This window comes from Alligator sinensis, unplaced genomic scaffold (genome assembly GCF_000455745.1).
Source record: "Alligator sinensis unplaced genomic scaffold, ASM45574v1 scaffold938_1, whole genome shotgun sequence".
Classification (NCBI taxonomy): domain Eukaryota; kingdom Metazoa; phylum Chordata; order Crocodylia; family Alligatoridae; genus Alligator; species Alligator sinensis.
In genome coordinates, this window is record NW_005842449.1 from 1,091,260 (window position 1) to 1,104,132 (window position 12,873).

The following is a 12,873-nucleotide window of genomic DNA, read 5'->3' on the forward strand; positions in this document are numbered from 1 at the left end:
CATGCTGGCATAATTACTTTAATAGGTGTTTTAGTGCTGGGTGGTTGCAAGGAATTGAGGCTCAGCACACACCCAGCACAGGCTAGTGTAGGAGTTCTCTAAACCATGCTTTCTATGCTATGGTGAACTAGTACAAGGCAGGAGGAGGGCCCTGCAGGATACCCTCTATTTCCCAGAACAAACACAAATAAAATACAAAGGCTAGTCAAAAATCTGTCACATTATTGTATATGACTGCTGCATATTATTGTAGATTCTGCTACAGCTGAACATCTATTATTCTTTCCACTATGAATTGATTTTCTGGTGTTTATAGGCTGCCCATAAATGCAGACTCATCATCTAGCTCAGCATCTAAAGTAGGTGGCAACAACCTGGGATGATCCCATTTTTAATTTTTTAAAGGTGAAAAGAAATCTAGGCATTTTTTAAGTTCTCCCTATAAATGACAGTTATGCGTTGTCTATTACAGGGAAAAAAAGATACACATACATGCTAAGATTTGATGCTAAGCTACAACTAGATGCTAAGTTGGTACCTGCCCTCCTGGTGAAGAACAATCATAACTATCATATATATATATATATATATATATATGTGTGTGTGTGTGTGTGTAAAATACATAGCGGACAAAGTAATTTATTTCTTCAGATATCTAATATGTAACTATTAGTGCTTATCCTATCAATTCAGCAGCAGCAGCAGCCATCCGTCTCGGGATACCATGGGGATTGCGCCTTTACTAGGTTACCGAGGACTACCACAGTTTCTTTGAGTGGCCGAGGAGTCCAATGAAGGACAGGAAGACCCTCCAGCAAGTTGCACATACAAATTCAGTTGCACGTACATCAATTAAAACAACAAAATAAGCAAAGGATGGCCCAAAAATCAGTTTACTTCAACTCACACCTTTTGTAGCAGTTTTGGATAAAAGAGAAAATAGTAACATGCTGCAGTGTGCCTCAAAAGTTATCGAGCTTGGGCTCCAGAGAACAGCCAGAGCTAGTACCACAACAGAAGAACCTTCAAAGAGAACATGCTGCAACTCTACTGAAGGAGGTCCAGCCTATTGATGGTAATATGTTACAGGGAGAGAGGCTATCTAAGCCATATATAGGGTTCTTTAATTTAAAAAAGTATTTATTGGGCATACACCCAAGTTCATGTAGCAGTATGTACTATTGTTGATGTCTCAGGTATCTGGGAGGAATATTTCATGCAGGCACACTGGTGTACAGTATTATTTCAACATATTTCTTTGAAGCGTAGAATGTAAGTTAAAACTGGTGTCTGGTTACAACAGTTGATGGCTTAAATAGGTTCCTTCCCTATAGTAAACCTTATAATGAAGGTTTTCAGAAGTGATTGTGAAGTGATTCTCAACCCGAATGCCACAAGATCTTAAGGGTGCCATGGGGTGTTGCACAAAATTAGTACTGTTGGATGTGCAAGAATCTACAGATGATTCACAAGATAAACTCAGAGGCTAAGTCCCCAGGAGCAGGAACGTGCGGTTTGCGGTACCGTAAAACACTCGTGGCGCTTGTGCATGATTCTATTTGCCATGCTGCAAATACAGCAAAATTAGATACTGGGAAATCCTGGTACCTAAAAAACCTGCAGCAGAAACAAGTGGGGTGGCACATATGGCTGCAGCACACGCCACCCGAAACCAGAGCCTGGCCGGCCAGATCCATGCTCCGACTGCCAGCCAGGCTCTGCGCACCCAGATCGCTGCTGCTGCAGCCCTGGAAGACCCCCAGGATCCCAGGTAAGGTTGCTGGGACAGCCCAGGTGCTGGCCCCAGCCTCCCTTACCTCACCTGAGGCAATTTGCCAGGCACCGAGAGCATGCATGCAGGGGCGTGCCCGGGGACACCTAGCAGCAGCACAAATATGCTTTGCCATTTGTCCCTGGGGAAACGCATGTTCCCGTTTGTGGAGACGCGGTCTAAGATTTCTTTAGCCTGAAAAAGCGCAGGCTCAGGGGTGATCTGATGGCCACCTACAAGTTTATCAAGGGTGACCACCAGCATCTGGGGGAACGTTTGTTCACCAGAGCGCCCCAAGGGATGACGAGGTCGAATGGTCACAAACTACTTCAAGATCGTTTCAGGCTGGACATAAGGAAGAACTTCTTTGCTGTCCGAGCCCCCAAGGTCTGGAACAGCCTGCCACCGGAGGTGGTTCAAGCGCCTTCATTGAACACCTTCAAGATGAAACTGGATGCTTATCTTGCTGGGATCCTATGACCCCAGCTGACTTCCTGCCCTTTGGGCGGGGGGCTGGACTCGATGATCTTCCAAGGTCCCTTCCAGCCCTGATGTCTATGAAATAGAAATCTATATTATCCAAAGCAGAGCCCTTAGAAACAGAATGGCTTCATTATTCTTCTTTTGTCCAAGAATGAGTGAAAGCAAAAAAATGATATTTTCGGAAAGGCACCTTTAGTCTAGCAAAGGTGCCTTGAGTGTTTCTGAGTCTTGGATGCCCAACCTGAGGCGACGTAAATGTCTGATTTTCACAGGGTAGCTACCAAGCACCCAAAACAGGAAAGCTTCCCAAATCAGCAATGGCTTCCTGGAATCTGTGCCGGTAGACTTAGTGCTAAATAGCAGGATGGCCCCTGACAGCATAGTAAAAACAGACTGCCCCCCACCCACACTTGCGAGCGTGTTTAGATGGGTGGCTCTCAGCCCCCGTCTCCCGGGCCACAGGCCGCCCACGTGACAGCCTGTTAAAAATTGTTTTAAACCTGCGTACAGACAGTAAGCTGTAGGGGTGCGGCCCACGTAACGTGTCGAGAGCTGCAAGCATGGCCCACTGCGCTAAGGTCTGGTTTGACTATCCTGAGTGTGACACACCACCGAGATGCCAGGCGAAAGGCCTGCCTTCCCTCTACCCCGGGGCAAGGAGGTCTGTGGGCAACACCTGACTGGATCCGCCGCCCAGTAGGGACAAGCCTAGGGTAGAAACAGCTTTGTGCCGCCATAAACTCGCGCTGGAGGGCGCGGAGGCCAAGCAGTCAGACGCCCACCGCCCTCAGCACGTGGCAGCCGCCCCAAGCGGGGGCTGATCCCCATTCCGGTGCGGCGGAGGCGGGCGGGGATGACGTCACCCAGGCCAGGCCAGGCCTGCCCGCCCCGCCCCTGCGCGGCTTCACCTTCGCGGCCGCCCCCTCCCGCGCCTGCGCACTGCGACCGCGGAGCATCCGGGCCTCGCCGCTGCGTCCCAGCTGAGCCGGGCACGGCCGTGAGTCCCCTCGGCCCCGCGCCCTCTGCCCGGCTCCCCCCTCCGTCTGCCGCGACGGCCCAGGGCCAGGAAGGAGCCCAGGGGCCCGGGAGCAGACAGGGCGGCTTGGTAGCAACTTGGGATCAAAATGAGGGCCGAAAGGTGTAGTCCAGCCCCCTGCTCAGAGCTGGGCCAGCCCCAACTAGATATCCCAGCCACGGCTTGGTCTAGCCGGGTCTTGGCAGGATGGACTCCGCCACCTCTCTGAGTAACTTGTGCCAGGGCTTCACTACCCTCCTCGTGAGTGAGTTTTTCCTGAAATCCAACCTAAACCTCCCTCGCTGCAACTTGAGACCACTGCTCCGTGTTCTGTCATTGGCCACGGCTGAGAACAGTCCAGCTCCGTCCTCTTCAGACCCACCTTCAGGGAGTTGAAGGCTGCTATTAAATCCCCTCTCAGTCTTCTCTCCTCCAGACTAAATAAGCCCAGTTCCCTCAGCCTCCAGCTCCCTAACCATTGTTGTTACCCTCTGCTGGACTCTCTCTTCACGTGCGCTCAGTGCAGAAGGAGCTGTTGCTCCCGGTTTGGGCTGTACAGCTGCACCCACAGGTGTTTGGGAACTGGTGCCTCCCTTGGTGCAATCCTGTTGTCTTGCAAGACAGACAGATGTCTGCTAAGCTGCCAGATGCCCCCCTGCCTTCTGCCTGACTTCAGACTAACATGGCCGATGACTTCATGTGGAAATTGCTGTTCCGTAGGGAAACAGTATGGGTGTGTTAGGCCAGGGGTGGCCAACCTGTGATATAAATAGCATAGGCAGCCTCTGTGTAGGGCAGTGTTTCCCAACCAGTGTGCCATCAGAAATGAAGAGGTGTGCCGTGGAATTTTTGCTATGGCAATGAGCTACAATAGATGTGAGCATGGGGAATGCCTTAACAAGTGTGTCGCAGAAAATTTGTATTAATATAAGTGTGCCTTGGGCTGGAAAAGGTTAGGAAACACTAGTGTAGAGCATGTGACAGACCAGGGGTGGGACAGGGTGGAAGTAGGAAGCAGAGCAGCAGATCAGACAGGGAAAGCAGGTCAGAGTGGCACTTGGGCAGGGTGTGGGGCTAACTTGTGGCATGCTTACCTAAGAGGTTGGCCCCCAGTGTCTTACACAGAATCAAGCTGTGTTCTTCCCATACTTTGTTGGCCAGGTCAAACTGTGTTACTGTCTTAGACTCATATGAAAATGAGGGTTTGTAGTAAAACTAGTCTGCCAAACCCTGTTGTTATCCTTTTAGAACAGCCTTTCAAACCACTGGAAAAATCGAGTTGCTGGATCCAGATAAGGCTAACTGTAGTAGATGATATGTATTTTAAGAAGTATGGGAGTCTAGCAAATGGGACACTTGAAAAGGAGGGAGGAGATTATCTGTTTCAGTTTTGGCCCTGGTGGTTTGGTTGGTTTTAGGTACTTCACTTAATTTCTTCTCATCCATATCTGGGTTTTTAAAATTAAATTAATATTTTAATTCTATTTTAAAGGGTTCTCGTGGTTAAGTTTTACCACTTTTTATCTTTTGATGTTTTATTGCTGAAACTAGCTTGCACATGTATATGTTGTAGTTGAATATGAGCAAGAGGGCTGAATGAGCTATTGACAATTGTAGCGCAGCGGCATCAGGGATTGACCCCAGGATTTCTGTAAATAAAAGTATGAGCACCTGCACTAAAAATTTTGGATTCTGCAGATTAAAGGTTTTAGCAAACTCAAATCTTAAGTAAGTATGGGGGCGATGGAACCACATGTAATCCTGGGTTACAATGCACAGTAACCAATTTATTCAACTTTGACTTTCTGTTGGCAAGTTTGTTATAAACTTGCTTATTAACTAACTTGTTTGAAGATATTTCAGCCTGCAGATTGGCTGCCACTTTTTGCAGCCTGTTACTCACAATATGTTCTGTGCAATAAATTGTTCCATTATTGGTTGACTCCCAGACCTGCATAGAATATTTCAAAATGGGAAACATGTCTCCTTTTCAAGAATTTCTTGTAGCTGAAATCTTTTTGTCAGGTGTGCCACAAATTAGCTGCGTAGCCTTCCTGAGTGCCACTCTGATTCCCTTCCTGTACCAGATCTGTTCCTCTCTGCTGTGCTCCTTGCCTGATGGCTGCTCTGCTTTCTGCTTCCCGTCCTGTGTCCCTGTCACATCTGCTGCTCTACTTTCTGCTCTCAGCTCTGTTTGCTACTGTGTTCCCTACTGCCTCCCTCCTCTACCATGGGCCACACAGGAGGGGCTGCCTATGCTGCTTGTGACAGATATGCCACAGGGTGGTCACCTCCGTTTTAGAGCAACTAGCTAACGTGGAAGAAAAGTGAACCACAAAAAGCTGTCAAATATAGGAGTGTATTCTTTGAACCAGAAATGGATATAAATATTTCAAGCAATATATACAGTTCTCTACCTGTTCCCAGAAACTCAAGACTAAGACAGGGGTGGGCAAAATGGCAGATCCAGCTGGTGGCTAGACTGCTTTTCCCAGCAGACCCTGCCTACGTTGCTGTGGCTGGTTGCCATGGAGACCCCAGGAGCAGCAGTGCCGTGACAGTTTGGGACTAGGGTTTCCATGGAGACTGGCCCCAACACTAGTGGCAGAGCACATGGCTGGGATCTTGTGGTGGTGACAGCATGGTCTGAAGCTAGGCAAGAGCCTGGCAGAGGCATGCAGCCAGCAAATCGTGGCTCTGCCCCGGCTCCGGACCACAGTCACCATAGCAAGATCCCCAGAGCAGCTCCCCACCCAGCTGTGTGCCCTGCCAGTAGGGCTGTCCCTGGTGGGGGTGTGAATCAGGGTGACTGCCCCAGGCCCCGCACTTTGGGGGACCCTGTGGTCTGTGCCGCAAAGGGCCAGCCACGGCTGCCATGTGCTGCCGAACACTGCTGGCTTTGCTGCTGCTGCCAGGTGCTGCTGGCTCCAGCCACTCCCCCCGACCGTGCCCCCCCCCGCCGGGATCCCGCACACCCCTAGGGACAACTCTGCCTGCCAGTGCTGCTGCAGCCAGTTGCCATGAAAACTCTGGCCCTGTGCTATCACTGCCCTGCTGCTCCTTGGGTCTCCATGGTAACCAGCTGCAGCGATGCAGGCAGGGGATGCTGCCAAATGGAGTCCACCACAGGCAGGACTTTGCCTGCCCCTGATTTAAGAGACAGCCTTAAAAATAGTTACTATGTAAATAATTGTAACAAATAGTTAATATAAATTCTTTTATCCTGTAAGAGGACTTTTTCACTTGAGTTTAAGCAGCTTGCTTGTATATGCATACAAATAAATAGTGTGAACTGCATTTTTAATAAATGTTGACAGTGCATTGCAACCTTTTGGATGATAGAGTACAATCTCAAAACAAACCCTTGTGGGACCAGGAGAAAAGTTCCATGAGGGCATGGGTAACTGGTGCCTCTTGATTCAGTGGCCAGTCATCAATTGGTGGGGGAGGGGTCCCCCCGTGGCTGATTGTGCCGACTCAGAAGAACCCCCCTCCCCCTCGGGGTCAGCGCAATTGGCCATGGGGGGACCACGGGGATTGCTTCTACTGGCACCCCTGCTCCCCAGCTGGCGCTTTCAGGGTGGGGACACAAGTGCCCTCACCTCCCCCTACCCCCCCCCCCCCCTGCTCATCACCTAAGGAGGGAACACTGGCTGTCAGGGGGTGCACATGCACCTGCTATGCGTCACCACTGCGTGGGGGGTGTTTGTTATAATAACCAATTTGATATAATGAAAAAATGGTTTCTGCTGCAATAAGGTTGTACTTTAGATTTTTTTTAAAGTATTTGTCAGAAGTGAATGCAACAGGAATTCATGCTAGTTCATAGCTTGCTCCTTTTTGTCTTTGCAAGAACATAAGTCTTCTGCTCCAGGGAGTGGAGTTCCTTTTTATCTTAATTTTCTTTCTCATCTCGTTGGAAATTAATGGCCAGATCCTTTGGTTTCCAACTTCTTGCTGGCTATTTTGTATCCACCTTCTTTCAGGAGTATCTCCTGTGTTTGTCTCAGCTGCTTAAAGGATTTCTGGTCAACATAAGTGTGAAAATAATGTGTTTCTTGTCACTTCTCTTGACAAAGATTTCAGGGACAGTTGTCCACTTCAGTCTACTGTTTTGGGAGACGACAAGAGAAGGAATGGATACACTGGACTTGTCAGCCAATTTGGAAAGTTCAGTGCATTCATGGGAACAAATTCAGTGAGGGTTTTTTGCAATCATAAGGGCAGACATTTCCATAAACCATTTAAATTAAGTGTTACATTCTATCAATTTCTATAGAAACTTTGGTGATTAGACCTTTTCAGTTTGAAATTGTTTCGTTAGTTCTTGCTATGAAGACTGAAGACAGAGCTTTTCATACATGAATTCTGTGCATAGTCTTTGTCTTAAATATTTATCGCTGAAGCATCAATAACTATTTCCAGCTATCCAATCTGGATGAGGTGGTGTGTCCAGCAGTACTAATATTGAACCTGTTCAGAACTGGGATTTTGACTAATTGAATGTTTACTTGAAAAGCAGGCTGAGGAAGTCTGCAGGTAACACTTATGTGGTAGAGAGCCAAATCATATACTTGGTTGCCTATGGGTTGGAGCATATGTTTGGGACTGTATAGTTTACTCAACCCATACCTGTGTGAAACATTCAGTGACCTGAATGAAATATGTAGAACTTATAGGCAGTCTGACCTTTATGTAGCATCAAAATATGTAGTATTATTTGGACCCCAATGAAAATTACCCATGAGTTCTGAAGGTATTTTACATGGATTGCAGAACTCTTGGCAAAGGTATGTAACGTATTGCTTAAATTTGTTTTGGTGCCAGAGGACGAGAGGCTTGCCAACATAACCTCAGTCTTTAAAAAGAGCTCCAGAGGTGATCCAGGGAACTACTGGTGAGTCAGATTCTACTGATTTCTTGGGAACATAAGTCAATAATAACAATGATAGAAACAGAATTAGTTGATCTCATGGATGAATATGATATGCTGGGGTAGAGTCCGTGTGATTTTTTTTTTTTTTTTTTTATAAAGCTCTGTAAAATGCCTTTCCAGTCTGCTGGAATTCTTTGTGAGTGTTAACAAGCACATTGATAACTGAGATCTGGTTAACTTAAAGTGTACAGTACTTGGATTTTGACATGGTCCCTCACCAGAAGCTGTTAAAGAAACTAAGCCATCCTCATGGGGAAACCAATTCAATGCACTGAAAAGTAATTAAATTCAGTCAGCAGCCTTTTACATCCTGTGGTCTGGAACAACCTGGTTTTGATCCAGTGTGGGTAAGTGGCTTCAGCAGCACACCTGCAAGGAGGTGAGGCGGGGTGGGATACCTTGCACCTGTGCTAGGGCCAGGCAGCTGGGACCTGACTTACTGCTTCTTCCAGGCCCCTACCCCCACCCCCTTTGCTCTTGACCTGGGATACAAGCATAGCTTCCAGTTGAGTCCATCTTAGTGCCACTTCTCCCTAGCCTCCTCCCTCTTCTCAGTATGATCACAGCTGGAAACTGCGTGGCTATGGTGCAGTTTCTCATTGGCTGGAAACTGTCCACACTGCAGCTTTGGGGAGGGGAATCTGGGAGAAGCAGTGGCAGCATGTACACAGCTGGAAACTTCTGGTTCTGGCACAGCCAGAGCCATCCCTGGGGGCAGGGGGTGGGGTGGGGAAATCAGGGCAACCGCCCCGAGCCTTGCACTTTGGGGAGCCCCGCAGACAGTGCTGTACAGGCCCCAAGGGTGCCACCACTCTGCATGGCCGCCGCATGCCACCAGCTTCGTGCTCCAGCTGCTTACTACCCCCTTCCCAACACAGGCTGATATGCCCCGGGCCCCGTACACACTTAGGGTTGGCTCTGGGCACAGCTCCTTACTGCTCAGCCCAGGCATGGGCCCAGGCAAAGCCTTCTAGCTCTTCAGGCTGGATCCGGTGGCTCTATCGGATGTGGTTGGGTGATTCCCTGGGTTAAAGGGAGAAGAAAAGATTTGGACTAAATGGTAAGCTTTCACTACAAAGAAATGTTAACAGTGGGATAACAGTTCAGTTGTTGAACATATTCATGAATTATCTGGAAAAGGGAGTTAAGTAGCAAAAAGGGCAAAATTTGTAGATAATACTACAACTTTTTCTGAGCACTCAAATCCATAACTGATAGTGGAATTACTTAAAGATGTTTCAGAACTGAGTGGGCTGCCAATAAAATAGCAAGACAACATGGAGGGAATTAATGCTAACTATATGTATACAGTAATGGAATCTTAAATTGGTCATTACCATTCAGGAATGAGAACTTCAAGTTGTTGTGACTAATTAAAAACATTGGCGCAATATGCAGCAGTGGTCAGAAAAGCAAATATGTATAAAGAATCATTAGAAAAACAATTGTAAATAATTGAAAGATACAGTACCGTTATGCCGTTATAAAGTCATAATGCACCTGTGTCTTGAGGACTGTGTGTAATTGTGGTCTTTTCAGCTCAAAAACAGATATAGTCTACTGTAAGAGAGCCTGGGGCTCTCTCTCACTTAAAGTGGAAGAGCAGCCCAGCCAGGGAGCTCTGTAGGCAGGCAGGGGGCAATTGGGGGGGCTCAGGGCTGGGGCTAGCAGGGGCAGTCTCTCCCTGGCTTCTACCAGAGAAGGAGCTGTTGCCCAGGATGCTGGGTTAGTGAGGGTTTATATTCTTGAAGGGGCAGAAGGCTGCTACATGTTATTTATGTTGTATCCCAGGAGCTTGTGTTTATGTTGTGTTAACCCAGTGCCTTGCAGATAAAGCTATAGGGGAGGTGGATGCCTCATTAGTGTCTGGGTGGGAGGGGAGGCACTTGACTGCCTTGAGCCCTGCCAGGGTTAGGCTCAGGGCTTCAACGCTTATTGAGCGCTGAGCAGTGCCAGAGAGGGGCATAGTCATAGAGGGGCCAGGGGCCACCCAAGAGGGGTGCAGTCATAGAGGGCCAGGGGCCTGGTATATAGGAACCAGGGGCTCAGTGACTAAAAGGGACAAGGGAAGCTAGTGCCTCAAAGCCAGTTCCTATTTGGTGGACTTAGGCTAGAAGGTCTAGCTTCATTAAAGAGGCAAAGGCTAAGGCCCCAACAGAGGGAATATACTGGTAACACCTGCAAGGCATGGTAAAGCCACACAATTGGCCTATAAGGCTGTTTGGAGCTACGTAATTGGCCCGTAAGGCTTTGGGTGCCCAGGCGGCCACAGTGGACTACAGAGGCCCAGCCTTGAGCAAATGTGATGGGGGGCCTAGCAAAGATTCATGGGCAGCCTCCCTTTTATATTTATTTATGTTACCATCAAGGCATGGCAGGGAAAATATTAAGATACCCTAGGAGCGGAGCAGGGCACGGTCATAGTGAAAAATATTAAGGTGCCCTAGGAGCGGAGCAGGGCACGGTCATAGTGCCACAAGGGGGTGTCACAGCTATCCCTGGGACCATGATGTGTTACATATACTTAAACAGGTAAAGCAAAGGGCAGGAAGGAAGTTTAGAGGTATGGAATAACTTCTAAGAGCCTGAAAATGCCTGAACTTTCCAGCTTGGAAAGGAGATAACTGAGGGAAGATATTATAGAGATCTACAAAATCATGAGGAGTATAGAGAAAGTGAATGGGAAAATACTGTTCACTGTCATTTTTACTGCAAGAACTAGGGGACTATAACTTGGCAAATATCTGGGAACCAACAGAAGGAAGCTGTGTTTGTACAAAAATATGTTACTTGAACTTGTTGCTACTGGTTTTGTAGAAACTAGTAGTATAACCAGGTTTGAAGAGGAGATTAGACAAGTTTATGGAAGTATAGGTTCATCATGGGCCATAAAACAATAGTTGGGAATGTAAGTTTCTGGCTTGGCTTCTGCCCTTTCTAACAGATGACACTGAAATTCAATAAAGGAAAAGGTATGCTGTCACCTACACAATGGTGTTTTTGGTTTCATGGTATATTTGACAATTTTTGCCTGCTGTGCTGTCAATTGTCAAATCAGCTGATGTTATTGTACCGGTCAGTTGACTGGCTCTCCATAATTTTGCCTGAGAAATGATTGCAAGATTAACAGGCTCTCATGTGTAAAACCAGTGAACTGTTATAATAGAATGTCCTTCCTGAAGCACACTTTGTTTCTCTACCATCAGGCATGGGGAAGTCTTTTTCTCACGTGCCATTACATACGTATAAAGAAGATGGCTCTGATGGAGGAACAGGATCAGAAAATGTGAGGAATGGGTTAGTTCACTCAGAATCCCATGCTGAAGATGGAAGAAGTGGGGATGTATCACAGTTTCCATATGTGGAATTTACAGGAAGAGACAGTGTCACCTGCCCTACTTGCCAGGGAACAGGACGAATTCCACGTGGTAGGTACCGTAGATAAAAGTAAATTAAAATTACACATAAATGTAACTAAAATTGCTGTAATTCTGTAATCAAAATTACTTCCGTGTTGTTTTCATGCTTGGCCCGTCTCTTGGGAATGAATCAACCTTTTATAAATTACCCTTTTAGTCTTTTTATCTAAGAAAATAAGTGAGGAACTTTTGGCTAGATCTATTCAGATGTCTGTGTCCTTAATACTCCATCTATGTGGGTATTCTACCCCTTAAGAAATTTTTAAAAATTTCTTAGCATGGTTCTGCATGGTTACTCTGTGTTTTCTATTGCAGTAAATATTCTAATATGGTTAACAACTGTAGTGTTGTTCCTTCCTCTCCAAACACATCAAGCTATTTTGAAGTGGTACAACTTTTTTTCAGTCACCGAGTAGTAAATTACTGGATAGCTTTGGAAAAATATATGATAACTGACCACTTTCATTATTAGTGTATTATTCATTACCTTTGTTACTGTATTTTGGGATGCACTTTGCCATTTCTGTTCTTCCTGGGGAAAGTGCCCTTTGTTTCTGTGCTGAAGCTCCTGGAAGTATTTTTGCCCTGTATCCCAAATAGAGTAGCTGATCAATAGAATGAAAGAGAGTAGGACTTCATTGTATGCTGATGCAGTCTTTTTTCACATGACATTTCTTGGAGGTACTGGTTTTTGTTTTTGCCCCAATACTAACATTATTTGTAGGCTAAGTCTGATAATTAGCATTTTTCTCTGCGTCTCTCTCTAAATAGCTGGGTGTGTACTGCTTTGATATTGGCCACTAACAGTATGCATACATTATCTATCACAATCTAATTAATTATTTTAAGCCATGTTTATTGTTGCAGTCTCTCTGTGCCATTTGGAAAAACTCAGTTTTAATTCCTGAAATTGGCTATTGTTTGTCTGATTTAAACAGACTAGTAGACGCTTATGTAACAGGTAGATTTTGCTGACACAGATGCCTATTCGTTCAGTAGTAGGTTTGAGGGTTTGGTTTGGTTTTGGTGTTTTTGTTTTTGTTTTTTTTGTCGTCTTCCCCCCCCCTGTTTCCTGGCAACAGTAGGCATGCTTATGAAGGAAAAAATATTTCTTCTAATGCTAGTTATATAAGGTAACATGTAACAACAGCACATGACCTGAGAAAATCTACTGACTACGAGTAATCAATTGAGCAGGTTTAAAAGAAACTGGGTTCCCCATGTGATTCTCTTCCCCCCCCCCCCCCAA

General features: G+C 46.4%; 1 protein-coding gene across 3 annotated transcripts in view; it reads left to right on the forward strand.

The window, feature by feature from the left end:
- Positions 1-3,189: 3,189 nt before the first annotated feature.
- TMEM106B (transmembrane protein 106B) overlaps positions 3,190-12,873 on the forward strand; it is a 28,114-nt gene continuing 18,430 nt past the window's right edge. The window contains exons 1-3 of one of the 3 annotated variants that reach the window (XM_006030474.3): positions 3,244-3,314; positions 8,097-8,166; positions 11,412-11,633. In XM_006030474.3, the coding sequence (XP_006030536.1) occupies positions 11,414-11,633 (220 nt within the window). In that variant the 5' untranslated portion in view covers positions 3,244-3,314; positions 8,097-8,166; positions 11,412-11,413. Of the gene's footprint in view, positions 3,315-8,096; positions 8,167-9,894; positions 9,931-11,411; positions 11,634-12,873 lie in introns of those variants that run through there. The other 2 variants (XM_025212161.1, XM_006030473.3) reach the window with 2 other exon arrangements.